A 27,240-nucleotide genomic window follows, 5' to 3' on the forward strand; every position below is an offset into this window, starting at 1 on the left:
TTCCTCTCCTCGTGTCCTCTATTGAATCACCTGTTCTGTCTCTATAGCTTCAGGCACAGCAGCTGGTGACTGCTCTACTGGAGATATTCGTATCATGAACGTCACTGACACTGCAACAACCAGGGCAGGACGTTTGGAGGTGTGCATCAACAATGCTTGGGGAACAGTCTGTGATGACCGATTTGACTCCATTGATGCAACTGTGGCCTGTAATCAACTAAAAGGATTCAACTCATCTGGTTAGTATACACAATAAGTAGCATGTGGATTGATACATTATCATGCAGATGCTGAATTTGTTGCAAGAGGAAGCCATGAACAAGGGTCTGGATCGATCTTTCTCTCTAACTTGTTATGCAATGGTGATGAATCTAGCTTGCTGGATTGTGTCACCACTCGGAACCAACCACCTGGTACCTTCTCCTGTCAACACTCACAGGATGTGTCCATTGAATGCACAGGTATAATTATAGGTTCTTTACATAATTATATTAATTACATTTTCCCTTCTTCTCAGACGTGAATGAGTGTACTGAGGAAAATGGACTATGCAACCAGACCTGTACCAACTCTATCGGGAGCTACCAGTGCAGTTGCCAGAGTGGCTATCTACTCAACCAGGATGCGAGAGGCTGTGACAGTAAGTATACAGTATTCATAACTTCATATTATGGGACTACTTTGATTTTTGATTTTGCTTTTCAGATGTGAATGAGTGCGGTATTCAAAACGGTGATTGTGAGCATCTGTGTACAGATTTTACTGGAGGACATGTTTGCTCTTGTTTCAATGGATTCCTCTTAACTAATAAACACAATTGTACTGGTGAGTTTACTCAGGCTTAATTCCTGTATGTATGGTAATGATTGTTGAATCTGTATAATTATATCTTATAAATTAATACATCGATTCAGACATTGATGAGTGCTTGACTGACAATGGAGATTGCGAACACACTTGTACCAACACTGAGGGAAATTTTAGCTGCTCCTGTAACAATGGCTATGAACTGGATAACAACAGATTTAATTGTTCAGGTAACATAATTATAATTTTGGTGAATGTATTAATTTTACACTTACGTATCAATTTTATATAATCTGTATTAGATGTCAATGAGTGCTTCATCAACAATGGAAGATGTGAACACACTTGTACCAACACTGATGGCAACTTTAGCTGCTCATGTAACACTGGCTATAGTATGGACAGCAATAGCTTCAACTGTACAGGTAAAATGGAAGCTTGTGAGTCATAATTAGACTCGACCATTACAGAAATTGATGAGTGTGCTACCAACAATGGTGGCTGTGAGCATGACTGTGACAACACTGATGGAAGCTTCTTATGTTCTTGTGACTCTGGATATCAACTAAACAACAACTCTCTGAACTGCTCAGGTAAAAAATAAATGTGTATACATACAAGAATTCACTCCCCCTGGTATGTTTCAATGTTAATAGACATTAATGAGTGCTGGATTGACAATGGAGGATGTGAACACTCCTGCACCAACACTGAGGGGAACTTTACCTGCTCCTGTAACACTGGCTATGAACTGAACAGCAATGGATTCAACTGCTCAGGTATATATGGATGTAATTGCATATATATTATCATGCATTTATCGTAACATCTGTCTCTAAAGATGTCGATGAATGCCTCTCTGGTAATGGAGGATGCGAACATATCTGTACAAATACTTTTGGGAACTTCAGCTGCTCTTGTACGATTGGATACAGCCTAGAAAGTAATTTGATGAACTGTTCAGGTAAGCCAGTGTCAGTTGTAATGTGTCCATGTTCATTTTCATGTATCAATTTCAGACGTAAATGAGTGTAACACTAAAAATGGAGGATGTGAGCATACATGCGCTAACACAAACGGCAGCTTCTCTTGCTTATGTGATACTGGATATCAGTTGGACCACAATTCATTCAATTGTTCTGGTCAGTGCAATAAACCTTGGGTCAGCATGATTGATTTGTTTGTTGTTGTACAGACATCAACGAGTGCTTGACTGATAATGGAGACTGTGAACACACCTGTACCAACATTGAGAGCAACTTTAGCTGCTCTTGTAACATTGGCTATGAACTGGACAGCAATGGATTCAACTGCTCAGGTATAATTATAATAATAAGGAAATGTAATGGCATTTGCTTACATCTAGACATTGATGAGTGTGCTCGCAATACATCTCTGTGTCTGTCCGATTCTACCTGCATCAACATTGAGGGTAATTACACCTGCCCCTGTAATAATGGCTTTGCTGGGGACGGTTTCAATGGCTGTGAAAGTAAGTGTTACCTTGTCATTGAATTAGAATGATTTATTATTGCACACTAGACATCAACGAATGTGAAGATGGCACTCACAACTGTGACCGCAATGCCCTCTGTACTGACAATATTGGGAGCTTTGCCTGCACTTGTGTGTTTGGCTACACTGGGACAGGAGAGCAATGCGGTGAGTGTGACCTTGTGGAGGCAAGCCCAGCATGTACCTGAACTCCCCCCACAGACTGCACTGATGGACAGGTCCGACTGATGAATGGAAGTGAGCCCAGTGAGGGTCAGAGAATGGGAAGAGTTGAGATCTGCTACAACAACACCTATGGCAGTGTGTGTGATGACTTCTTCAATGAGAATGCTGCAGCCGTTGTCTGCAACGGAACTGGTCAGTTGAATGAACGTGCCCATTAACCAATTACTTCCGTATGGTTGTATCCCAACGAACATTGTTGCAGAGACGATCGATTTATGCACCTTAAAATAATTTTGTGGAATAAAGACGTGATAAGTGCATTTTCCCCTTTTTGGCTTGGGTTAACATAATAAGTATAATATTTTGATGATTTACTTTGTGGGACCATTTGATTCTTAGAATATCACTATATTATTCTAGCATTTTATTCCAGGTTCTCCAGTTCGTGGCATTGACAGTACATTTAGTGCTGGTTCTGGTCCCATCACTCTGGACAATGTAGTGTGTGCTGGCACTGAGGACAACCTCTTGAGCTGCTCTCATAACCAGATATTCCAGCACAACTGCGACCACTCTGAAGATGTGGCTGTCATCTGTGATAGTGAGCCTATCAATAAAATTCTATAGACGAATATACATATTATCATTCCGCCACACACAGTCTCGTGCATTGACGGCAGTACTAGACTGAGAAACCCTGATGCTGTCTCACAGAACACCCTTCCAAAATACGATCTGATCAAGGAGCAGGTGTCTCGTGGTGTGGTGGAGTTGTGTGTGAACGGTACCTTTGGAAGCCTCTGTGACAGTGGGTGGGACAATCAGGACGCCTCTGTGGTCTGCAGACAACTGGGCTTCTCCCCACATGGAGCCATTCATCTTAACGGTCACTTATTCACTGGATTTGCTTCCTCAAGTGTGAAAGACGGTAGTTATGGTTGTATCGGAACTGAGAGTGAGCTGAGAAGTTGTGCTTATCAACCGGCTGCTACTTGTGGTGGGCTTAAAGGAGCTGCAGTAGTGTGTCAGGGTAAGTGAGTGCATACTTATAATTATTCTATGTTTGGTATTTTCTACTTTTGTTGTTGTTCAGACAAAACGGCAACTGCTTTCAACAATTGCACTGATGGAGAGATACGACTAATGAGTGGTGCTAACGCTACTCTTGGAGCTGTTCAAGTCTGCATGAACAATGCCTGGGGCTTAGTGTGCAATGACAGATTTGGTACCAACGATGCCACTGTGGTGTGCAGACAGCTCGGCTTCCCCATCACTGGGGCTGAGGCCTTCAGAGATGCCAGTACCAGGTTCAATATATCAACAGGACCTGTGTTCCTAGACAGGGTTTACTGCAACGGGTTTGAGAACAGCATGATGGCCTGTAGACAAACCACTCCTGGTCTGTCAGAGTGCACTGCCACTGAAATTGCTGGAGTGCAGTGTATTGGTATGTAAAATACAGCCTTATTTCCGCTCTATTTATCTACAATTATTACATTTTACTCCTCAGATGTGGACCAGTGTCTGACCAACAATGGAGGGTGTGCCCACACATGCACCAATGAGCTTCCTGGATTCACATGTAGCTGTAGAACAGGCTTCACTCTGGACATTGACAACAAGGGCTGTGACGGTAAGTCAAGACTACTCAGAAAACTTTACATAGCAAATGTTTATTTCAGATATTGATGAGTGTGCAAGCAGTCCCTGTGGAGACATCTGTGTCAACACTAATGGCAGTTTTCATTGTCTCTGTACCTCCAACACTACTCTGGACACTGATGGTAGAAGTTGCAAATGTGAGAAGCATTAATTTGGATTCGTAAATATAAACTGATGGAGAGGTTCATTGGCATCTAAATACTATAGCAAGCAGATATCTTGTGGCTAAATTACTTACTGGTCGTTGTTGACTGTTGCTATTTGTTACATTGTACATTTTGTTGATTATCTAGTACTTATTCCTTCATAGCCTGTAGAGATGGAGATGTTCGGCTGGTGAATGGTTCCATTCCATCTGAGGGCAGAGTGGAGGTGTGCAGAAGTGGAGTGTTTGGTACCGTCTGTGATGACTTCTGGGATGAGCTTGACGCCAGGGTCGTCTGTACACAACTCGGATACTCTGCATCAGGTTAGGAGACTGTGTATATAATGCATAGTCAAGCTATATAAACTGTGCTATAAAGGATCCATTGCTGTGTCTGGTGGTGGGTTCGGCCAAGGCAGGGACACTATTCTTCTTGACAACCTGAAGTGCAGTGGAAATGAGCCGACTCTGTTGAACTGTTCGTACAGTCCGACCCACAATTGTGACCACTCTGAGGATGCAGGAGTCAGGTGTCAATGTAAGTAGAATGTTTTCATTGTTGAAGGGTCCTTGAGGTATTTTCTCCTCGTAGCCATGTGTAGTCATGGTGAAATTCGACTGGTGGTGGGAGATGATGTGAGCTCTTTCTACGAGGATTTCACTAACTACAATGATGCCTACTATGACAAGGATGGATTGAAAAGTGGCAGAGTGGAGGTGTGTGTCTCTGGAAGGTACGGCTCAGTCTGCCATAACCCTTGGACGGAAATGGATGCCTCTGTTGTCTGCAAGCAGCTAGCCTTCTCAGAATATGGTAGGTTCAAGAAAATAATCCTTGTAGCAATAGTACATTTCCTGTGCACAGGTGCTATCAATGTGAATGCTGATATTTTTGCCGAGGGTGAAACACCTCGTCTGGTTTCAATGGCCAACTGTACTGGAACTGAGGCCTCACTTCTCGATTGTATGGGTGTGGTCACCGGCTCTGGCACTGGCTTCACTTGCCCCACCTCCGGAGTTATCTGTCAAGGTGTGCCTTTCCTCCCTCGTTTCTCCTCATTGAATCACCTGTTCTCTCTCTCTCTAGTTTCAAGCACAGCAGCTGGTGACTGCTCCACTGGAGATATTCGTCTCATGAACGTCACTGACACTGCAACAACAAGGGCAGGACGTTTGGAGGTGTGCATCAATAATGCTTGGGGAACAGTCTGTGATGACCGATTTGACTCCATTGATGCAACTGTGGCTTGTACTCAACTGAAAGGATTCAATTCGTCTGGTTAGTACACAGTCTTGTATAAGTGCATGCCATATATTATATGCTTCTCTTTGCAGATGCTGAATTTCTTCTGAGAGGAAACCATGAAGAAGGTTCTGGATCAGTCTTTCTTTCTGGCTTGTTATGTATTGGTGATGAGTCTAGCTTGCTGGACTGTGTCACTGCTCGTAACCAACTCCCTGGCACCTTCTCCTGCCCACACTCACAGGATGTGGCTATTGAATGCACAGGTTTGTTCTTCGTATACAATTATCGTATAATACTATTACACACGCTGTCCGTTCCTCTCAGACATTGATGAGTGTACTGAGGATAATGGAGGGTGCAACCAGACCTGTATCAACTCTATTGGGAACTATGAATGCAGGTGCCAGAGTGGCTATCTACTCAACCAAGATAGGAGAGGCTGTGACAGTAAGTACAGTTTTATAACTTGCATCTATTCATTCAAATTGTTTTTCAGATGTAAATGAGTGCAATATTCGAAATGGGGACTGTGAGCATCTGTGTACTGATTTTATCGGAGGACATGTTTGCTCTTGTTTGAATGGTTACCTCTTAACTAATAGACACAATTGTACTGGTGAGTTGTTCTTCCTACATGCATTATGTTATTCGATGACTGTTGAAGCTATATACATGTATACCTTTTTTAATGGCATCTTCCTATGCGCAGACATCGATGAGTGCTTGATTGACAATGGAGACTGTGAAAGTACCTGTACCAACACTGAGGGAAACTTTAACTGCTCCTGCAATACTGGCTATAAACTGGACAGCAATGGATTCAATTGCTCAGGTAACATACATGTAATTATAATAATTGTGTTAATAAGTTTATACTTATCCATGCACCCTCCTATTTAAAGATGTCAATGAGTGCTTCATCAATAATGGCCGATGTGAACATTCCTGTACCAACACTGATGGAAATTTTAGCTGCTCCTGTAACACTGGCTATAGTCTGGATAGCAATAACTTCAACTGTACAGGTTAGGATATAAGGCTTAATAGAGTCATATTAGATTCTTAAATCTCAATACAGAAATTGATGAGTGTGCTACCAACAATGGTGGCTGTGAGCATGCTTGTTTCAACACTGATGGGAGCTTCTTCTGTTCCTGTGAATCTGGTTATCAACTAGACAACAACTCAATGAACTGCTCAGGTAAAAACGTGTGCTTGTACGTATCTTGTACACAGAAACTCACTACAATGTCTCAATATAACAGACATCAATGAGTGCCTGAATAACAATGGAGACTGTGGACACACTTGTACCAACACTGAGGGCAATTTTAGCTGCTCCTGTAACACTGGCTATGACCTGGATAGCAATGGATTCAACTGCTCAGGTGTGTAGAATTGCATGACTATTTATCGCACTACATGCATGTCATGCTGTGACTCTGTACAGATGTCAACGAGTGCCTCTCTGGTAACGGAGGATGTGAACACATCTGTACGAACACTGTTGGAAACTTCAGCTGCTCCTGTACACTTGGATTCAGCCTTGACAGTGATTTGATGAACTGCTCAGGTAAGCCAGTATCAGTTGTAATCTCCATGTTTATGTATCAATTTCAGACGTGAATGAGTGTAATACCAACAATGGAGGCTGTGAGCATACATGCACTAACACTAACGGTAACTACTCTTGCTCATGTGATACTGGATATCAGTTGGACCACAACTCATTCAATTGCTCTGGTCAGTACAATAAATCCAGAGATCAGCATGATTGATTTACTCGTTATTTTTCAGACGTCAACGAGTGCCTGACTGACAATGGAGACTGTGAACACTCCTGCATCAACACTGAGGGAAACTTTAGCTGCTCCTGTAACACTGGCTATGAACTGGACAGCAATTTATTCAACTGCTCAGGTAATCACTGAAAACAATTAGTATCAAGGAATTAAATGAAGTTATATTTACACTCAGATATTGATGAGTGTGCTCGCAATGAGTTTAATTGTCTGTCCAATTCTATTTGTTTCAACAATGAGGGTAATTACACTTGCCCCTGTAATAACGGCTTTACTGGAGACGGCTTCAATGGCTGTGAAAGTAAGTGTTACCTTGTCATTGAATTAGACTGATTCATTCTCTACACTAGACATCAACGAATGTGAAAATAGCACTCACAACTGTGACCACAATGCCGTCTGTACTGACAATGTTGGGAGCTTTACCTGCACTTGTGTGTTTGGCTACACTGGGACAGGAGAGCAATGCGGTGAGTGTGACCTTGTGGAGGCAAGTCCAACATGTACCTGAACTCCCCCCACAGACTGCACTGACGGACAGGTGCGACTGATGAATGGAAGTGATCCCAGTGAGGGTCAGAGAATGGGAAGAGTTGAGATCTGCTATAACAACACCTATGGCAGTGTGTGTGATGACTTCTTCAACGAAAATGCTGCAGCCGTAGTCTGCAATGGAACTGGTGAGTCATATTTGTTGTCATTACCCTTTTCATTGATCAGTGAAGCTATTAGCTTAATTTTTATTGTTAGTTTTGTAGACTAAAAAGCTCATTAAGTGCAGCGAATATTTTAGTGCTTTTAAAACATAAGTTCATTTTTTGTGTGACCATTATACCAGTCATCTTCTTGCATCCAGGCTCTCCGGTTCGTGGCATTGACAGTACATTTGGCCCTGGTTCTGGTCCCATCACTCTGGACAATGTGGTGTGTGCTGGCACTGAGGACGACCTCTTGAGCTGCTCCCATAAGCAGATATTCCAGCACAACTGTGACCACTCTGAAGATGTCGCTGTCGTCTGTGATGGTGAGCCTATACTTTAGTTTCAAGATGTAGTGATAATTGTCTATTCCAGTTCCATGCATTGAGAACAGTGTGAAACTTGTGAATCTTGAGAAATCCATTCCGAGCCAGTTGTCTGAGTACAACCTAATAAAAGATACTGTTGCTCGAGGTATAGTTGAAGTCTGTCAAAACAACTCTTTTGTTAGTGTATGTGAGGATTCATGGACTAATCGTGAAGCATCCGTCATCTGCAACCAGCTGGGATTCTCTCCCTATGGTAAGCTGTTTCTTACTCTAAACGCTTCAATACCTTTTTATTCTAGATTGTCTGGTATAATTATTGTATGGGATATATAGCATATATTGTGTCGGTTTTCTTTATTCCATCTAACGCATTTTTGGTTAAACCGTACTTTTACAGGTTCAATTAGCGTGAGCAGTTCAGTCTACACCAGTACAGGCTCTCCCATCTTGGTAAATGATCTCATGTGTGTTGGACAGGAGGATTCTATCAGCAATTGCTCTCGAACTAGTGCTGTCTGCATCCGAGGAAGAGCTGGACTCATTTGTCAAGGTATGCTAAGTTTTGAGCAACAATGACTTGATACTGTGTATAGCTACTGACATAGCTACATATTTGTTAAAAATGTATGTCGTCTGCAGACAAATCAATGACCGTTTTCAGTAATTGTACTGATGGAGAAATACGACTAGTGGGCGGAGCTAATGCCACTCTCGGAGCTGTTCAAGTCTGCATGAACAATGCCTGGGGCTCAGTGTGCAATGACAGATTTGGTATCAATGATGCCACCGTGGTGTGCAGACAGCTTGGTTTCCCCGTCACTGGGGCTGAGGCCTTCAGAGATGCCAGTACCAGGTTCAATATCTCAACAGGACCAGTGTTCCTAGACCGGGTCACTTGCTTTGGAAAGGAAAACCGACTAATTCGTTGTCGTTTGAGTGGGGGAATTGTAGTTGGTCAATCCCAGTGTGATCGTACCCAGCTAGCAGGTGTACAATGTGTAGGTAAGTGAACATAATTAAGATACTGGTTCTATTTTTGTGTTTTTGCTTCTACAATTATCCATGTTTTGCTCCTCAGATGTGGACCAGTGTCTGACCAACAATGGAGGATGTGCCCACACATGCACCAATGAGCTACCTGGATTCACCTGTAGCTGTAGAACAGGCTTCACTCTGGACACTGACAAAAGAGGCTGTGTAGGTGAGTTAAAACACACTTTGGAAAACGTGCCGTTCAAATGCACTCATCTTCCTCCAGATATCAATGAGTGTGAGATTCCAACTGTATGTGAGGAAATCTGTGTCAACACTAATGGCAGTTTTCATTGCCTCTGTACCTCCAATTCTACTTTGGGCGCTGATGGTCGAAGTTGCATACGTAAGAAACACTATTAATTTATAGGAAAAGAACTTCATAAATTAATCATTAGACAGTATACATGCATAATTTATGCCAGGCTATATATAGCTCACAATTGACTATAATTAATTGACTTGCTTAATTGCTACATTCTATATAGATATTGCATGTTACAGGATAGATCTCAGTTACTAGTGCTTATTCGTTCCATAGCCTGTCGAGATGGAGATGTTCGGCTGGTGAATGGTTCTGTTCCATCTGAGGGCAGAGTGGAGGTGTGCAGAAGTGGAGTGTTTGGTACCATCTGTGATGACTTTTGGGATGAGCTTGATGCCAGGGTCGTCTGTACACAACTCGGATACTCTGCATCAGGTAAGGAGACTGTGTACAATACATTATCAAGCTACCTTCATTGCAACTGTCTACAGGATCCATTGCTGTGTCTGGTGGTGGGTTTTCCCAAGGCAATGAGTCTATTTTTTTGGACGACCTTAAGTGCAGTGGAAATGAGCAGACTCTGTTGAACTGTTCGTACAGTCAGACCCACAATTGTGACCACTCTGAGGATGCAGGAGTCAGGTGTCAATGTAGGTGGAGTGTTTTCAATATTGAGGGGTCCTTGATATATTTTCTGCAGCCATGTGTAGTCATGGTGAAGTGCGACTGGTGGTGGGAGAGAATGTGGACTCTTTCTACGAGGGTCTCACTGACTACAATGATGCTTACTATGACAAGGACGGATTGAAGAGTGGCAGAGTGGAGGTGTGTGTCTCTGGGAGATACGGCTCAGTATGTCACAATCCTTGGACAGAAATGGACGCCTCTGTCATCTGCAAGCAGTTAGGCTTCTCAGCATATGGTACTTATTGCTTTTTCCAACGTACTGTATTACCAATTAATTAAATGCTATCATTAGGTGCTGTTGGTGTGAGTGCGGACTTCTTCAATGAAGGCAGTGGGCCAGTTCTTCTCAACTCTGTCCGCTGTGCTGGCAATGAGACTGCCATCTTGGACTGTCCTAGCATTGAAGGAAGTGGCTTCCTTTGTCCAACTGTTGGGGTGTCTTGTCAGGGTAAACAGAACTAAACAATTTATGCTAGCTTTGGTGTACCGGTACATTTTATGCATGTTTTGTATATAAATGTCCTTCTTTCTCTCTAGCTTCAGGCACAGCAGCTGGTGACTGCTCTACTGGAGATATTCGTCTCATCAACCGCACTGACACTTTAACAACCAGGGCAGGACGTCTGGAAGTGTGCATCAATAATGCCTGGGGAACAGTCTGTAATGACCGATTTGACTCTCTTGACGCAACTGTGGCCTGTACTCAACTGGAAGGGTTTAATTCATCTGGTAAATCATAGTAATCATTTTTCCATTCAGTGTGATTTTTAGCTGCCTGTACTTTCTATCGTCAGGGGCCCAAAGTACATCCATTCAGCAGTATGGAATCGGATCAGGACCAATATATCTCACTCAACTGAATTGCATTGGAACTGAATCACGGGTATTGAACTGTCCCACACACCATCATCAGCCCCCTAGCTTACTGTCTTGTCAACACTTCCAAGATGTGGCGATTACCTGTACAGGTGAGTCGCTTTTTTGTTTTATTATAAGGGATTAGTGTTGACATGTATATCTTATTTTTAGACACTGATGAGTGTGCTAGAGACAATGGAGGATGCAACCAGACTTGTACCAACTCAATCGGGAGCTACCAGTGTGATTGCCAGAGTGGCTATCTGCTCAACCAAGATGGGAGAAGCTGCAATGGTGAGTACTTCGACTGTAGCATGTCGTATAGACTCTACAAAGAAATCGTTCGCTATTATTTTGTAATTCCCTTTGCATAGACATTGACGAGTGTTTGGCTGACTCTCATACTTGTGATCGGGAGAATGGTGTGTGTACTAACACAGTAGGTAGCTTCGACTGCTCCTGTCGCAGTGGCTTTACCGGAGATGGACTTAACTGCACACGTAAGTAACTAACCTATAGAGCTTGTGCATGTCCCCATGCATGGCTACAATAAAATTGGATGCTGAAGTTAATGGCTTTGAAAACTTAGTGTAATGCCAAATTGTTCTCAATGTGTGCAGATATCTTGTGTGCACAAGTGGACGACATTTGCCATGCCAACGCTATTTGTTCTGATGACACGGAGACTGGTATCATTTGTAAGTGTAAGGAGGGCTATGTTGGAGATGGAATGGTCAACTGCTCAAGTAAGTCCCCAGTCATCCCTTAATATATACTATTTTATCTGAGCCCCTTCTTCAGACATTGACGAGTGTTCCAGTACCATCCTAAACACCTGTCATGAGAATGCCACCTGCACTGACACCATTGGCAGCTTCAACTGCTCCTGCATACAGGGCTTCCAAGGAAATGGCACTGACTGCACAGGTTAGCAGTATTTTGATAATGTGCATAGTTGATGATACATAACATATTGTGATGAACTTTTACAACTGTGGGCTATATAAATTGTACGATCCATGTTCTTCCTGCATGTTATATGTATCAGTTCCATGACCTTAATTCAATGTTCCGATATTGAATTTAACGTTTTATGACGTAATTATAGCTAGCACGATATTCATACATTTCTCTTGTGTGTCTGCAGACGTCAATGAGTGCAGTGATGATACACTGAACAATTGCCACGGTGATGGCATCTGTGTGAATGAGGTTGGGAACTTCTCCTGTGCATGTAGGCCTGGCTACCGTGGTGATGGTGTGAGCTGTGAAGGTATGTGTCCCAAGGTTACATATGCATGGGTGGAATTAACTATTGTGCTGCAGATATCAACGAGTGTGGTGAAGAGACTGATGACTGTATCAACTCACCTTGCAACAACACAAGAGGAAGTTTTGTGTGTGGAGAATGCTTCCCTGGATTTACGGGAACCAACCAATGCAGTGAGTGCTGTATTGAGCTCGTTTGGTTTGCATTCTCTTGCACTGCCCATGCCTTATATATATCCACCTTCCCCCTCCAGCCTGTATGCAAGGAGGCGTTCAGCTGTTCAATGGGACCAACAGGACACTGACCACTGAGCATGGGTCTGGTCGTGTAGAAGTGTGCTACAACAACTCTTACTACACTGTGTGTGATCATCGCTGGGATGTCCTGGATGCCAGTGTGGTGTGCACACAGTTGGGGAGGAACTCGGCAGGTAACGACTATCAGGGCAGGGGAAAGCTATTAACTTTGTATAAGGTTAACACTGTTATTAGAGTTGTTCACACATCACCCTATATGATTATATAGAATTTATGTTTTAAGTAAATGGTCCTTTCATGCTGCTATACTATCCTCTGTTGACTCCAGGGTCTGTGCCTGTGGGAGGAAGTTTTTTCAGTAGTGGTCCCTCCCCCATTCTTCTAGACAACATTCGCTGCTCTGGTAGCGAGTCATCTCTTCTTGAGTGCAGCCACAACGGGTTCCAAGTGTTTAACTGTGACAGCAGTGAGATTGCTGGAGTATTCTGTGACAGTAAGTATACTGTATATAGCCTATGTAATGCGTGTAGGACCCTTCGATCCCTGTATGTACACTATGTAGTCATTTAAAATTATTCTTGTTAGGCAAGTGCATTGAAGGAGATGTGATGTTACTAGAAGCCGACGGTCTCTCAGACTACACTGATCTGTCCAATGATCAAGATGACCTGTTTAGGGGCAGAGTGGAGGTATGCATGGGAGGCAACTATAGCACTGTGTGTAACGATGGTCAATGGGACAATCAGGACGCCTCTGTGGTGTGTCGACAATTGGGGCTCTCCCCATATGGTCAGTCAATGAATACAGTAACTACTGTAACAGCTCATTGTGTCAGCTTCTCGTGTTTGAATGTAAATGACAGTATCGTACTACTGCCCATAGCTTTACACAGTAGTTACTTTAGTTGATTGCTAATCCATTGATTCTTCTCCAGGGTCTGTTGTGGTGTCTGGTGGATTGTTCTCAAGCACGGTCCTCTCTCCGGCCCTCTCTGGTGTGAGGTGTAATGGCTCTGAGGAGCAGCTCCTCCAGTGTCCCCACAGCCCCTCTCCCCTCTGCACCACCCAGGAGGACGCAGCTATCATCTGTCAAAGTATGCTCTCTTGTTGTTGTTGTATCGCACAATTAATTGATTATAAAAAGTCGTAAACCTCAGTGTCCCAGTAAATATTTTGTCACCACGGTTCCCTTGCTACGTGAACAACACCCTTTTCATATCATAGCCAACATGTACAAGCTATTAAATTTTGCAAGCTTCAAGTGTACAGTTCTTACCCCCTTCCTACAGAGAGGAGCACTGTGAGAGGCGAATGCAGTGATGGAGCGATTCGACTGGTGGGAGGCAACGTAATCTCTGGGCGTCTGGAGCTCTGCATCAACCGTGCCTGGGGCACTATCTGTGAGGAGGGCTTCACTGCAGACGATGCTCAAGTTGTTTGTAATCAAACTGGACTGCCACATAACGGTAAGGACTTGAATGAGTTTGTAACAACTAATTACTCTTGGACCAATCTCTACAGGAGTGAATGTGTTTAGAGATCAGCGATTTGGAATTGGAAGCGGCCCAATATTTCTTACCAGAGTCTCCTGTTCTGGAACTGAGACACAGTTATTGGATTGTGAATATCGAAGTGTGCATTCCTGCACTCATTCAAATGACATTTCTATTGAATGCATAGGTGATTTAATTTACCAAAGTCATAGTTGCATATTAATTTATATATAATTATGTAATGGAGCTCTCAATGATCTCCCTCTCCCCGACAGACATTGATGAGTGTGCTGTCAACAATGGTGGTTGCTCTCAGATCTGTGTGAACGACCTCCCTGACCCGAGTGGTGTTTCCCCTGGTTACCACTGTGAGTGCCGTACTGGGGACACCCTCCATCCCGACAACCATACGTGCATCCCCAACTCCCTCTGCTCCCTCATTAATGGGGACATCTCTTGCTCCTGTCGCCTTGGCTACCTGGACACAACCGCTAACGGACTCAACTGCACAGGTATTAGAGAGAGAGCCTCATTATAGCTTCACACACTATATGGCTTAATGCCCTCTCAATCTTTAGACGTTGATGAATGCTTGAACTCAACTGCTTGTGGTGAGAACTTCATATGTACAAACACTGATGGTGGTTTCAACTGTGAATGCGCCCCTGACTATCATCTCAATCAAAGCCGCTGTGGTGAGGTCTTGTGGTCAAATTAGTCATAATTATTAGGTCGATTTTCCAATTTCCTCAATAAATAATGCATGAACTGATTGTACTACAGTGTGTCGTGATGGAGAGCTGCGACTGGTGGGTGGGACTAACATGACTGAGGGTCGAGTAGAGCTGTGCCTCTCTGGAGGTTACACTACACTGTGTGATGACTCTTGGGACAAGCAAGACGCTAGTGTGGCCTGTCGACAGCTTGGATACTCCACTCATGGTAGGTCGATCGATCTACGCACTTAAATCTTTAAACGTACAATTATGAGCGTTGCGTTGCGTGTTATGTGCAGCTGTGGTAGCCTTCAGTGATGCTCACTTTGGTGAGGGTGTGTCCAACATCAGCCTGGGGGGTCTGGGGTGTACTGGCAATGAGAGTCGACTATTGGATTGTTCCCACCAGATAAGCCTAGTCTGTTCCCATGCCGAGGATGCTGGTGTGAGGTGTGGAGGTGAGATCTTGTGACATGTCATGTGATGGTGTTACCATGTCATGTGATCTTAGCTTTGTGCACGGAGGGTCATGTGAGACTGGTAGCCAATGAGGAGTTTGACAACAACGGACTGACTGACGGAAGAGTAGAGGTGTGTGTGGGCGGGCGATATGGAGCAGTATGTGATGACTTCTGGGACAGTCGAGACGCCTCTGTGGTGTGCAGGGAGAGGGGACTGTCCCCATATGGTTAGCCCGAAAACTTTTAAGAGCATGCAGGTAATTACAATTCTTTACCCTCTAGGAGCCGTTGCTCTTACCAATGATATTCATTTCTCCGATACTTCTGTTCCCTTACTCATCACGGATCTTGGTTGCATTGGCAACGAGACATCTATTCTGGATTGCAATTTCAATCAAAGACCAGACACTTCCTGTGGAGCATTTGAGGAAGCAGGAATTGTGTGTCAATGTGAGTCACCGTTATAGATCAACTGATTAGTGTGATACGTACATGTATATACCAATCGTCTCACACCATGCACACACTCTGTACAGCTCCATCCACTCTCCGTGGTGACTGTGCTGAGGGACAACTGAGACTAGCCAACTCCACTGACGATAATACCACTCAGTCCAGACACGGCCGAGTTGAGATCTGTATCAACAATGCCTGGGGCACTGTCTGTGATTCCAGCAATACGTTTGGCCCCAACGATGCCTTGGTAGCTTGTGCTCAACTGACTGGGTTCCAGAGAGCTGGGGCAGGAGTGGTGACTCCCAACCTCCCCCCGGCCTCTGGTCCGGTCTTCCTGGACAGACTACTGTGTCAGGGCACCGAGAGCTCTCTATTAAACTGTCCCAGCGTGCAACTGGGTGTGGTCACATGTACCCACTCACAAGACGTTGCAGTCAGATGCACAGGTGAGCTATCAAACATTCAAACACTACAAATCTACTATGGATGCACTTAGATGAATAAAATCTTGTTACGTTGTAATTGTTTGTGTGCAGATATCGATGAGTGTGCCACTAACACCTCGTGCTGTGAACACAACTGCTCTAACACTATTGGCAGCTTTGACTGCAGTTGTTACGATGGCTACCAACTCGACAGTAACGGGTGTACTTGCTTAGGTATGTGCATTAATCATGGTGGGGATGAGTGAGTAAAGTTATTTTTCTTTTGTTTTCAGACATCAATGAATGTGCCATGAGCAATGGAGGCTGTGAGCAGAACTGTAATAACACTGAGGGCAGTTTCCACTGTTTCTGTGATTCTGGGTTCACTATAGATCGAAACCAGAGCAGCTGCAACGGTTAGCTTTGTGTACGTACACTGTATAATATGTTTGTAATGTGTATTGTGCAGATGTGGATGAGTGCTTGGATAGGAATGGCGGCTGTAACCAAGGTTGCAACAACACTGAGGGTAGCTTCTACTGCTTCTGTAATGAAGGGTACACACTTCATGTCAATGGCTTCCTCTGTGAGGGTGAGTATGAATTACCCGAGTTTCTGCTGTCTTTTGTGTGCACTACAAGGAAAGAATTCAATACCATGTCTCAATGTAAACAGACATCAATGAGTGCCTAACTGACAATGGAAAATGTGAACACACCTGTATCAACACTGAGGGCAACGTTAACTGCTCTTGTAACACTGGCTATGAACTGGACAGCAATGGATTCAACTGTTCAGGTTAGCATTGACAAAGTGGATTACGATTATAATTGCAATTATTATTGAGTAAACAATAAATACTCCCCAGATATTGATGAGTGTGTTCGTAATGAGTCTGAGTGTCTGTCCAACTCCGAATGTATGAATACAAAGGGTAATTACACTTGCCCCTGTAATAATGGCTTTACTGGAGACGGCTTCACTGGCTGTGAAAGTAAGCGGTGTTACTTTGTAATAAAATAAGACGATTCATTTATAATAATTATACACACTAGACATCAATGAGTGTGAAAACGGTACTCACAACTGTGACCGCAATGCCCTCTGTACTGACAATGTTGGGAGCTTTGCCTGCACTTGTGTGTTTGGCTACACTGGGACAGGAGAGCAATGCGGTGAGTGCGACCTTGTGGAGGCAAACCCAGTATGTATCTGAACTCTCCCTATACAGACTGCACTGATGGACAGGTCCGGCTAATGAATGGAAGTGAGCCCAGTGAGAGTCAGAGAATGGGAAGAGTTGAGATCTGCTACAACAACACCTATGGCAGTGTGTGTGATGACTTCTTCAATAAGAATGCTGCAGCCATTGTCTGCAATGGAACCGGTGAGTTACAATAAGTATAACCCCTTCACTAATTGGCTAGTAAATACCGGTCTCTACTGATAGCAAGACTTATAAAATCCACTGCACCTTCTCGTTTAAACTGTACATGTAGGCTCTCCAGTTCGTGGTAGTGACAGTACATTTGGTGCTGGTTCTGGTCCCATCACTCTGGACAATGTGGTGTGTGCTGGCACTGAAGACAACCTCTTGAGCTGCTCCCATAACCAGATATTCCAGCACAACTGTGACCACTCTGAAGATGTGGCTGTCATCTGTCATGGTGAGTAGCTCGTAGAGTCTTCATTGTCCTACTCATTTTCTCACCACAGTGCCGTGTATCGAGGGGAGTGTCAAGCTACTTAACCCAACAGCATTTGTGAGACCTCTCCAATCCTACAACTTCATCAAGGACCAATTGTCTCGAGGCGTTATTGCTGTGTGTGTCAACGGACAGTACTCCACTCTCTGTGACGACAGATCATTCAAGTCTCTCGATGCTTCTGTAGTCTGCAGTCAGCTGGGATTTTCATCTTTTGGTAAGTGGTTCCAGTGTATAAACTGCTAGATACCGGGTGGCCCTCTTATACTCAGGTGCTGTGGCTGTGTCTGAGTTTTTCTCTGACGATACTCTCACTGGAATCCAACCTAATGTATCTTGTAACGGCACAGAGAGCAAACTAACAGGCTGCGGACTCACCATTAAGGGCAGTTGCTCATTGTCTAATGGTGATGTAGGCGTTGTGTGTGCCCCTCTCTCCACTGTGAGGGGTGTGAGGTGTGAGGACGGCGATGTGAGAGTAGTAGGTGGGGATACCCTCCTCGAGGGGAGGGTGGAAGTGTGTTTAAATCGTGCGTGGGGCACTGTCTGCAGTAGAGGTTTTACTGAGGACGAGGCTCACACTGTCTGCACTCAACTAGGACTCCCATTCAATGGTGAGTGGGTGTTATAATATTTGCTACCATCCCAGTTGAGTGTTCAGTTCCAAGTATTCCATATCATGTGTTTGGGAAAACTTTTATTCTTGGCCATAAATTAACTGCTCTGTACATCTGTCAATGTCCAGGTACTGCTGTATTTCCAGACTCCTCTCAGTTTGGGGAAGGGTCTGATCCGATATTCTTGGAGGGACTGACTTGTTCTAGTGAGAGCTCCAACCTTCTGCAGTGTGCAAACAACCCTATTGGTGTCCACAGGTGCACACACTCTCAAGACACGGGGGTCAGGTGCCTCGGTAAGTCATAGTGATAGCTCTAACATTGAGGTACATTCTAGTTACTGTGTCCTGGGTTATTTTCTCCGTTAACAATACAATAGCTGTTGACTCTGCTGTATGTTCAGTTTGTTCTACAATCAATTTTTGTTAAAACACAGTGCTCCGCATATTATTAGTTGTTGATCTGATATGGCATCTGTGCAGACTACAATGAGTGTGCTGTTGCCAATGGAAACTGCTCCCAGATCTGTGAGAACCTAGTCCCTGGTCACAGGTGCCTCTGTGAGAATGGTTACCTTCTGGCTGAGGACAACAGGACCTGTACTGGTACGTTTGCTACTCTAGCCACTCAATGTGTACCTCAAACGTACCATTCGTCATTCCCTACAGACATTGATGAGTGTAAGGACTCTCCCTGTCATTCCAACGCCACCTGCACCAACACTCCTGGTGCCTTCCAATGTAGCTGTGACAACAACTTTGCAGGTAATGGGACCTCTTGTACCCTCGTCTGTGTGAACGGCTTCCAACTAGAGGGACAGATCTGCGGTAAGTGTTTTTATTAGAGGGTGATTCTCAAATCAATCATACCGTCCCCTTATAGTGTGCAATGATGGAGATCTGCAGCTAATAAACGAGAGAGGGAATAATGAGGGACGTGTGGAGGTGTGCTTCAACAACACATATGGCACCGTGTGTGGAGATTTCTGGGATGAGTTGGATGCTACTGTAGTCTGTCGAAACCTTGGATTCGCCACCAATGGTGGGTGTGGTGTTAGAGCAATCGCGTTTTGTTTAAAACTTCTCTCTCTCTCTCTCTTTCTAGGCTCTCTTCCGGTAACCGACTTGAGGTTTGGTGGTGGGGAGGGTGAAGTCTTCCTCAGTAATGTCCATTGTCGAGGAACTGAAAAGAAACTAGTAGAATGCCCTAGCAGCCCAACCAATTGTAGCCACACCCAGGACGTTGGAGTCAGGTGTCAAGGTATTTAGGAAAGATGATGTTGGCCCGTAAATATCCTTTTGCCCTCAGCAATGTGCACAGAGGGTGAGGTACGATTGTGTATTGGGGAGGGATGTGCTGTTATGGAGACCCAGGACTTCCTCATTGACAACAAACTGAGTGTGGGGCGTGTGGAAGTGTGTCTGAATGGACGATTTGGGACAATCTGTAGAGATTCTTGGGATAATCCTGATGCATCAGTCCTCTGCTCAGAATTGGGCTTCTCTCGCTATGGTGCCATTGCTCTGTCCGATGCTCAGTTCTCTGAGGGACTCAAGCCAACCAGCTACAACGAGATCAGCTGCCATGGAAATGAGAGTAAACTGTCAGAATGTGCTTTTGTGGGACCATCTGGAGCTCAGAGCTGCGGTCGGTTTGAAGACGCAGAGACTGTTTGTCAGAGTAAGCCTACTTCTTAGCTACAAACTAGACATTAGAAATGACTGTTATATAAGTACATGTATATTTACCTACATATACTGCTTATGCTCCTTCCTCCCCCCTAGATCCAGCAACAACTGTGGCTGGCAACTGCTCCACTGGTAATGTGCGTCTTATTGGACCCACAAACCAAACAACTGGCACAGCCGAGGGACGAGTGGAAGTGTGCATCAACAATGCCTGGGGCACCGTATGTAGGACCAGCTTCACCCCCCAGGATGTCGGTACCATTTGTGTGAACCTGGGAGGATTCCGCAGAAGTGGTGAGTATATAGTAACTGCACTGATGTGATAGAATAAACGTGTTCAAAACTGTCCAAATTTAAATGAGTTCTTTCACTTTGATATTCCCTCCACCGTTCTATCAACAGCCTCTCTTGCTATACCGACGGTGTCTGCTGGATCTGGCCCCATCTTTCTGGACCAGCTAGCTTGCTCTGAGTCAAGTAAAAGTGTGCTGGAGTGCAACAGGTTTTTCTCTCCCACTGGTCTCCACGGCTGTGACCACTCCATGGACGTCAGTGTGCGCTGTACAGGTAAGTTTAATTGAATATCTTGCATGGAACATTGTCTACTAGGGTAACCTCTTGCACAGCCATAACCTGAGTTTTGTTGTGATCTATTAAAGTTCATAGACTGATATATTTGAAAGGCAGAAGTGGAGCTAGATTGTACATTTGGTTTATACTAATAATGTAGTCTATCTATTGCTGTGTTAAACTCTACCTCTCCTACACAGACATTGATGAGTGTGCTAACAGCAATGGTGAATGCAATCAGAACTGTACAAATACCATTGGTAGTTTCTACTGCTCATGTGGAGAAGGATATCGCCTTGGCAACCTTGGCTTCACCTGTGATGGTCAGTTTGTTGCGATTGTCTGTATACCAACGTGTTACTGTGTAACTAATTATCTTACAGACATTGACGAGTGTGAAGAGGAGAGTGACGACTGTCCTCAAATCTGCAGCAACACTATCGGCAGCTACACCTGTGGCTGTAACCTTGGTTATCAGCTAGCCACTGACCAACGGAGCTGCTCAGGTGAGTGTTTATTTCTGGTAAAAAGAATACAGTTGGTGATCAAAGTGCTTATTCAGACATCGACGAGTGTACTATGAACAATGGAGGCTGTGAGCAGAATTGTAACAACACTGAAGGCAGTTTCAACTGTTTCTGTGACTCAGGGTACATTGTAGACAGCAATGGATTCAACTGCAGCGGTGAGTTCATTTTTCACTCCTGTAACTTGTGTATTATTTTATTAACAGACAATAACGAATGTTCTGTTAATAACGGAGACTGTGAACACATCTGTACCAACACTAAGGGCAACTTTAGCTGCTCCTGTAACACTGGCTATAGTTTGGATGATAACGAACGTAACTGCACGGGTTAGTACAATATTCTTGTCATCTCAATCATCCTCTAATAACCTATTTCCACACTCAGACATTGACGAGTGTGGTAGAGACCCACCTCCATGTCATGTGGATGCTAACTGTACTAACACCGAGGGCACCTTTACTTGTACTTGTAACACTGGCTTCACTGGGGGTGGACTGCAGAACTGTATTGGTAGGCTGATGTAGTAAAACCTATCTAGCTTCATAGTTGTGGTTTTTGCTAATTGAAGGTTTACATGGAAATGTAGCTGATATCTAGTAAGAACTTGTAAAAGCAACACATGTAATACGTAACGTGTTCAATACGTTATGATAACATTTTAAGAGAGTGCTTCTTTCTATTCCCCAGATATTAATGAGTGCGTAGAAGCCATCGATGACTGTGACGACAAAAGAGCAGCCTGCACCAACACTAGAGGCTCCTACAACTGCTCCTGTAACCATGGATACATTGGAAGTGGATTTACGTCTCAATGCAGTGAGTCGATAGTGGCTACTCTAACGTACAATACTTTGAGAAGCCTTAATTCAGTTGATTCCTCAATTGCTTACAAAAAGTGATGTTCTGTCTATAGAGCATGTTCTAAGCATGAGATTTGAGGTTATACATTTTTATCTACTTCTCCCCCAGCCTGTACGGAGGGTGCCATACTGCTCATGAATAGAGTGTCTATATCACCAAGGGAGGGCAGAGTAGAGGTGTGTTCTGACAATGAATACAGGAGTGTCTGCAACTTGTTCTTTGATGAGCTGGAGGCTCAAGTCGTCTGTCATCAGCTGGGATTCTCCTCTCCTGCCACCAGTAAGCCAGTACACTAGTGTCACAAGACATACTGTAACAGTTATGTTATGAATAACAAATCCCTCAGTATACATCAAATCATTATAATTATTATGCTGTAAATTTGTTCCTTATTAATTTTGGTACTATAGTTTCATGTTCATGCATGTAAAATAATTATTGTTACAGGTAATGTTACAATGCAGTATAATAAAATCATCGTAGTCTCATATACAGCTTCATTTCCGGTGCGAGATGGTCGGTATGGACTGGGGACAGGGCCCATGATTCAGAACAGCTACATGTGTGATGGAACAGAGCAGTGGTTCTTTAACTGCACAACAAGGTCCTCTGTGACCTGCACCAACGGTCACACTCAGGATGCAGCTGTCAGATGTGGAGGTGAGCACTCACTTCGGCCATGTCAGCTCGGCTATAAATACATAGTGTCTATCATGTAGGGTGCAAACATATATTCTATTTCCTTCTTCTTTTTCAGCGGTGTGTGAGGAGGGTGATGTGCGACTGATGGTGGGCTCAAAGAGCTTGATTGCCTATGTGAATGACACTCGACGTCAGGGTTGGGTGGAGATGTGTGTGGAGGGACAGTATCGAAGAGTGTGTGATAAAAACTGGAACAATGAAGAGGCTTCAGTTGTCTGTGGAGAAATTGGACTGTCTAGATATGGTATGGGCTTGGTATTACATGCATATGACAGTCTTGTGTTTATTCGGTTCTATTCTATCTTAGATGTACGTCTTTGTATATTGGGCTGCTTGTAAATATTTTGCGCCTCATGCAGGAGCCATCGGTTTGCCGGGAGACCGGTTCAGTGGAGGACAGTCAGCAGCTTTGAATAGTGTGTCCTGTAAAGGCACTGAAAATGAACTCAGAAATTGTGCTTTTGATAGAACTAGCTTTGACCACAGATGTGAAATCGCTTCAGTTGTCTGTCAAGGTATTTAAAGTGTTTATATAGTGTTTAATTACCTTCCTCTATTTTCACTAGACCCCAGCACCACTACAAACGCAAACTGTTCTGATAACAATGTACGACTTGTCAACGACAGCCGCTCTGATCTTCTGGACGGGAGAGTGGAGGTGTGCATCAACCGTGCCTGGGGCACTGTTTGCTCTGAGGGGTTTAATGATGAAGATGCTCAAGTTGTGTGTGGGAGTTTTACAGGATCTGGTGAGTGTATTTTTTAAGTATAGTCTTTTGCAAGTGATTATTTTCACAATGTACATATAATACACCCAACAATTTTATACAGGGCTTAATTATGGCATAATGAGCCAATCTGTATTCATTACGTGTAGTACAAAATAACTATGTAGAATTCAAAAGATGAGTTCAAAGAAAAGTTTTCCTTTCACAGATTCGGGTGGCTCCATCTCCTTCACGTCCGTGTCCATGTCTGACTACACAGCTGGCAGTGGACCAATCTTCTTCCGTGCTCTGGGCTGTACTGGAGTAGAGGCGAATCTGATAGACTGCCCTGGGTCTCTCGGGATCCACACCTGCACACATTCTCAAGATGTGGCTGTCATCTGCCCAGGTGAACACTAACTCCTTTGTTCTGCATTGATTTTTAAGTCGTGTTTTTGTTGTTGTACTCTATGATTAGTTATTGCATGCACTCCATATAATTATTGGCTATTAGATAAGCGGACTGCAATAATTATATCAAATATTGGCACTGAAGTGACGTAATGCACGAGGGCATAACGAAGTTTTTTTTTATTGACTAGCAAGTATAATAGTGTAAATGTTGTTCAGATGAGAATGAGTGTCTTAAAGAGAGGCATTGTGGAGGTAACAGTACTTGCATCAACACTCCTGGATCCTTTAACTGTGTCTGTCGTGATGGATTCCAGGGAGACCCATTCACCATGTGCACAGGTGAGGCAATCAACTGTATCTCTATGCTCACAGGCTGATTTTTTTTCGTGTCTATACATATAGACATTGATGAGTGCTCAATAAACAATGGAGGATGCTCTAACGATTGTGAAAATACTGTCAGCTCATTCTCTTGCACCTGTCCAACTGGTTACCAGCTAGACGGTGATAGACGCACTTGTATCGGTATGTTAACTCTATATGCACACTGCATGTAGTGACCCATACAATCGTTCTGTTTTTGTCCGTTAGATGTGAATGAATGTGAACAAGATCCTGATCCATGTGCCGTTGATGTAAAAAGAGTTTGTGTTAACAACAATGGCAGCTACACTTGCAATTGTATACCTGGACACCTTGAAAATGCAACAAACAGTGTATGCGAAGGTGAATTGACAGATTAATTGATGTAACTGTTTGAGCATGATTTCCTGCAGACATTAACGAGTGCTCTACAAACAAAGGAGGCTGTTCACACACTTGCTTAAACACTGTCGGTGCATTCTCTTGTCAATGCCCAGTCGGTTTACAGCTGAACCAAGGGAAACGAAATTGTACTGGTAAGCTCTATAATTTATACGAACAGTCATAATACAAAACTTTATGGGGAGCCATTTACCCAGATCCCCATTTAAGTACATGCAATTTTGAATGGATGTAACATTGTTTGGTACTGTGGAAACTGTGTAGGCGGCTCATGTCACTATATAAATATCACCTGGGTGTACCGGTATTGAATATTTTACAAAGCTCACATTCCACAATATTAGTCATGTACTATCGGACACGAATATCCGGCTTGTCCCTCCCCCCAAACTGTATTTTGCCCCTGCAACATGTCTAAAATTAATGAACATAGGCCTACTAACTCACTGAACTAACTTCTAACTCACTTCAGATATCAATGAATGTTTGTCTCCTCACTCGACACTGACCAACTGTGACAGTGAGGATAGAGCAAGTTGTACCAATACTCTCGGCAGCTACCAGTGCTCCTGTCTGTCAGGCTACACTGGTAACGGTGCTAACTGCACTGGTGAGTGGCCATTATTATATTGGGTGTGTCAAGTTTATATTTGGCTATGTATAGAAGGTACATGTATAGGGTCAAATACTGCCTGACATGATTTGTTGCTATACTTGTACATGTATGTCTCTTGTTACCCGGCTGTTTTCCTTGTAGACGTGGATGAGTGTGCTCTGGGTAATGACAACTGTGCTGATCAGGCTCTGTGTGAGAACACTGTGGGCAGCTTCAGTTGTCAGTGCTCTCCTGGCTTCAATGGAGATGGGAGGACCTGCAGTAAGTATCCTGTAAAGTGCTAGCTGCTAACATTATTCCAGCTACTAGCTTGATGTATAAGGCATGTTTGACCTTTACTTTGTATGCTACAAGTTACAACCTTATGTTTCCAGTGTCAGCCCAATGTTACTTAGCTATAATCTCCCCTCCTCCCAGAGTGTACTGATGGCACAGTAAGGCTGGCCAAGGGCAATTCAACTCAGTACGTAGCAATATCACTGGAGGATTCCTCTGTCTGTTTATACAAGAACAAAAAAAAGAACTGTTCCCAGTCTTGGGAGACTCTCGAGGGAAGAGTGGAGGTGTGTAAGCAAAACAAGTTTGGGACTGTCTGTGATGATCGCTTTGATGTTTTGGAAGCAAGGGTGGTCTGTACACAGCTCGGATACAGCTCAAGTAAGCAATATCATTCTTGAATCAAACACGCAGCTTGGTGGCATAATTTTATACTCAAGTAGCAAGTATGTCAGACTCACGATAGTATACTATACTTCTGCATGTCTCCTGTAGGCACGAGTGTGGTTCCCATAAAGCGCTCTCCACGACTCTACGGGGCTGCTCCCGTTAATACACCCTTTCTGCTTGATAACTTACGGTGCTCTGGAAATGAGCGCTCTCTACTCGAGTGTCAACGTTTCACAAACTCTCATATATGCCAACACTCGGAGGATGCTGGTGTGCAATGTGGAGGTATAAGTTGTGTGTTTACCTGCATTACTATATACAGTCTTTACTCTATGTACATACACTTTTACCGACTCATACTACAGCTATATGTATGAATGAGAGTGTGCGTATCATTGCTGGTGATGGAGACGACTTCTACAACGGGCTAAACCCACCTCTTGATTCCTCTTTTTACATTGAAGAGGAATTGGCAGCTGGTCGACTAGAGATTTGTGAAGAGGGAGTGTGGAGACCAGTCTGCATTGATGTCTTTGACTATGCCGATGCTTCAGTGGCTTGTGCTCAGCTGGGATTCTCCAGAGCAGGTGAGACCACGTGAACATGAGACAATGTAAGCAATTTACTTGTTTTGTCCTCACCTGTGCAGGTGCCATCAACGGAGAGGACAATCAGTTCCAGGGGCAGACTGATAGACTGTACCAGAAGAACATCACGTGTGTGGGCAGTGAGAATAGCCTGGTTGATTGTGCTGTGTCTGACCAGCTTTTGGCTGACTGCAGCAACACTTTGAGTAATGCCTACATATCCTGTCAAGGTTGGTCCTGCTAATTTTATAGTTTTCATGATGGTAATGTATTTTTTGCTCACCTCTCAAAGATCTAAACACTGTTTCTTCAAACTGCACAAACTGGGAGGTGAGACTAGAGAATGGCACCAACGTGAGAGAGGGTCGGCTGGAGGTGTGTCTCAACAATGCCTGGGGCACTGTCTGTGACAACGGTTTCAGTGATACAGACGCCACAATCGTCTGTGGCCAGTTGGGATTCGATAGAGAGGGTGAGTGCATGTACATGCATGCATGTACTCATTCAGATTATCTGAATGCTT

General features: G+C 43.9%; 1 protein-coding gene across 3 annotated transcripts in view; it reads left to right on the forward strand.

Moving 5' to 3' along the window:
- LOC135344558 (uncharacterized) overlaps window positions 1-27,240 on the forward strand; it is an 81,770-nt gene that overhangs the window by 46,645 nt on the left and 7,885 nt on the right. For all 3 annotated transcript variants that reach the window (XM_064541780.1, XM_064541782.1, XM_064541781.1), the window contains 109 exons: window positions 48-239; window positions 288-461; window positions 518-640; window positions 706-825; window positions 915-1,037; window positions 1,110-1,232; window positions 1,278-1,400; window positions 1,464-1,586; window positions 1,649-1,771; window positions 1,827-1,949; window positions 2,003-2,125; window positions 2,174-2,299; window positions 2,350-2,469; window positions 2,524-2,679; window positions 2,921-3,088; window positions 3,149-3,517; window positions 3,581-3,934; window positions 3,998-4,120; window positions 4,170-4,286; window positions 4,460-4,618; window positions 4,674-4,832; window positions 4,887-5,108; window positions 5,160-5,324; window positions 5,382-5,573; window positions 5,630-5,803; window positions 5,865-5,987; window positions 6,037-6,156; window positions 6,250-6,372; window positions 6,443-6,565; window positions 6,619-6,741; window positions 6,806-6,928; window positions 6,991-7,113; window positions 7,161-7,283; window positions 7,338-7,460; window positions 7,518-7,643; window positions 7,693-7,812; window positions 7,867-8,022; window positions 8,199-8,366; window positions 8,416-8,622; window positions 8,767-8,919; window positions 9,009-9,371; window positions 9,448-9,570; window positions 9,628-9,747; window positions 9,943-10,101; window positions 10,158-10,316; window positions 10,367-10,588; window positions 10,646-10,801; window positions 10,891-11,082; window positions 11,148-11,321; window positions 11,383-11,505; window positions 11,586-11,711; window positions 11,832-11,957; window positions 12,013-12,138; window positions 12,359-12,484; window positions 12,538-12,654; window positions 12,735-12,911; window positions 13,067-13,231; window positions 13,324-13,527; window positions 13,673-13,831; window positions 14,027-14,203; window positions 14,259-14,417; window positions 14,506-14,742; window positions 14,809-14,925; window positions 15,014-15,172; window positions 15,246-15,404; window positions 15,458-15,634; window positions 15,690-15,857; window positions 15,944-16,309; window positions 16,400-16,522; window positions 16,582-16,704; window positions 16,758-16,880; window positions 16,964-17,086; window positions 17,157-17,282; window positions 17,344-17,463; window positions 17,520-17,675; window positions 17,788-17,955; window positions 18,005-18,211; window positions 18,267-18,608; window positions 18,740-18,907; window positions 19,094-19,216; window positions 19,280-19,438; window positions 19,494-19,652; window positions 19,716-19,871; window positions 19,920-20,291; window positions 20,396-20,593; window positions 20,702-20,866; window positions 21,070-21,192; window positions 21,253-21,375; window positions 21,432-21,554; window positions 21,603-21,725; window positions 21,784-21,909; window positions 22,087-22,215; window positions 22,369-22,539; window positions 22,756-22,920; window positions 23,018-23,206; window positions 23,322-23,477; window positions 23,529-23,711; window positions 23,899-24,078; window positions 24,300-24,422; window positions 24,486-24,608; window positions 24,675-24,809; window positions 24,860-24,982; window positions 25,321-25,458; window positions 25,606-25,725; window positions 25,882-26,121; window positions 26,236-26,415; window positions 26,496-26,717; window positions 26,780-26,947; window positions 27,010-27,189. In XM_064541780.1, coding sequence (XP_064397850.1) covers window positions 48-239; window positions 288-461; window positions 518-640; window positions 706-825; window positions 915-1,037; window positions 1,110-1,232; window positions 1,278-1,400; window positions 1,464-1,586; window positions 1,649-1,771; window positions 1,827-1,949; window positions 2,003-2,125; window positions 2,174-2,299; window positions 2,350-2,469; window positions 2,524-2,679; window positions 2,921-3,088; window positions 3,149-3,517; window positions 3,581-3,934; window positions 3,998-4,120; window positions 4,170-4,286; window positions 4,460-4,618; window positions 4,674-4,832; window positions 4,887-5,108; window positions 5,160-5,324; window positions 5,382-5,573; window positions 5,630-5,803; window positions 5,865-5,987; window positions 6,037-6,156; window positions 6,250-6,372; window positions 6,443-6,565; window positions 6,619-6,741; window positions 6,806-6,928; window positions 6,991-7,113; window positions 7,161-7,283; window positions 7,338-7,460; window positions 7,518-7,643; window positions 7,693-7,812; window positions 7,867-8,022; window positions 8,199-8,366; window positions 8,416-8,622; window positions 8,767-8,919; window positions 9,009-9,371; window positions 9,448-9,570; window positions 9,628-9,747; window positions 9,943-10,101; window positions 10,158-10,316; window positions 10,367-10,588; window positions 10,646-10,801; window positions 10,891-11,082; window positions 11,148-11,321; window positions 11,383-11,505; window positions 11,586-11,711; window positions 11,832-11,957; window positions 12,013-12,138; window positions 12,359-12,484; window positions 12,538-12,654; window positions 12,735-12,911; window positions 13,067-13,231; window positions 13,324-13,527; window positions 13,673-13,831; window positions 14,027-14,203; window positions 14,259-14,417; window positions 14,506-14,742; window positions 14,809-14,925; window positions 15,014-15,172; window positions 15,246-15,404; window positions 15,458-15,634; window positions 15,690-15,857; window positions 15,944-16,309; window positions 16,400-16,522; window positions 16,582-16,704; window positions 16,758-16,880; window positions 16,964-17,086; window positions 17,157-17,282; window positions 17,344-17,463; window positions 17,520-17,675; window positions 17,788-17,955; window positions 18,005-18,211; window positions 18,267-18,608; window positions 18,740-18,907; window positions 19,094-19,216; window positions 19,280-19,438; window positions 19,494-19,652; window positions 19,716-19,871; window positions 19,920-20,291; window positions 20,396-20,593; window positions 20,702-20,866; window positions 21,070-21,192; window positions 21,253-21,375; window positions 21,432-21,554; window positions 21,603-21,725; window positions 21,784-21,909; window positions 22,087-22,215; window positions 22,369-22,539; window positions 22,756-22,920; window positions 23,018-23,206; window positions 23,322-23,477; window positions 23,529-23,711; window positions 23,899-24,078; window positions 24,300-24,422; window positions 24,486-24,608; window positions 24,675-24,809; window positions 24,860-24,982; window positions 25,321-25,458; window positions 25,606-25,725; window positions 25,882-26,121; window positions 26,236-26,415; window positions 26,496-26,717; window positions 26,780-26,947; window positions 27,010-27,189 — 17,598 coding nt within the window. The remainder of the gene's footprint in view (window positions 1-47; window positions 240-287; window positions 462-517; window positions 641-705; window positions 826-914; window positions 1,038-1,109; window positions 1,233-1,277; window positions 1,401-1,463; window positions 1,587-1,648; window positions 1,772-1,826; window positions 1,950-2,002; window positions 2,126-2,173; window positions 2,300-2,349; window positions 2,470-2,523; window positions 2,680-2,920; window positions 3,089-3,148; window positions 3,518-3,580; window positions 3,935-3,997; window positions 4,121-4,169; window positions 4,287-4,459; window positions 4,619-4,673; window positions 4,833-4,886; window positions 5,109-5,159; window positions 5,325-5,381; window positions 5,574-5,629; window positions 5,804-5,864; window positions 5,988-6,036; window positions 6,157-6,249; window positions 6,373-6,442; window positions 6,566-6,618; window positions 6,742-6,805; window positions 6,929-6,990; window positions 7,114-7,160; window positions 7,284-7,337; window positions 7,461-7,517; window positions 7,644-7,692; window positions 7,813-7,866; window positions 8,023-8,198; window positions 8,367-8,415; window positions 8,623-8,766; window positions 8,920-9,008; window positions 9,372-9,447; window positions 9,571-9,627; window positions 9,748-9,942; window positions 10,102-10,157; window positions 10,317-10,366; window positions 10,589-10,645; window positions 10,802-10,890; window positions 11,083-11,147; window positions 11,322-11,382; window positions 11,506-11,585; window positions 11,712-11,831; window positions 11,958-12,012; window positions 12,139-12,358; window positions 12,485-12,537; window positions 12,655-12,734; window positions 12,912-13,066; window positions 13,232-13,323; window positions 13,528-13,672; window positions 13,832-14,026; window positions 14,204-14,258; window positions 14,418-14,505; window positions 14,743-14,808; window positions 14,926-15,013; window positions 15,173-15,245; window positions 15,405-15,457; window positions 15,635-15,689; window positions 15,858-15,943; window positions 16,310-16,399; window positions 16,523-16,581; window positions 16,705-16,757; window positions 16,881-16,963; window positions 17,087-17,156; window positions 17,283-17,343; window positions 17,464-17,519; window positions 17,676-17,787; window positions 17,956-18,004; window positions 18,212-18,266; window positions 18,609-18,739; window positions 18,908-19,093; window positions 19,217-19,279; window positions 19,439-19,493; window positions 19,653-19,715; window positions 19,872-19,919; window positions 20,292-20,395; window positions 20,594-20,701; window positions 20,867-21,069; window positions 21,193-21,252; window positions 21,376-21,431; window positions 21,555-21,602; window positions 21,726-21,783; window positions 21,910-22,086; window positions 22,216-22,368; window positions 22,540-22,755; window positions 22,921-23,017; window positions 23,207-23,321; window positions 23,478-23,528; window positions 23,712-23,898; window positions 24,079-24,299; window positions 24,423-24,485; window positions 24,609-24,674; window positions 24,810-24,859; window positions 24,983-25,320; window positions 25,459-25,605; window positions 25,726-25,881; window positions 26,122-26,235; window positions 26,416-26,495; window positions 26,718-26,779; window positions 26,948-27,009; window positions 27,190-27,240) is intronic.

Source organism: Halichondria panicea, chromosome 11, assembly GCF_963675165.1.
Source record: "Halichondria panicea chromosome 11, odHalPani1.1, whole genome shotgun sequence".
Lineage (NCBI taxonomy): Eukaryota > Metazoa > Porifera > Demospongiae > Suberitida > Halichondriidae > Halichondria > Halichondria panicea.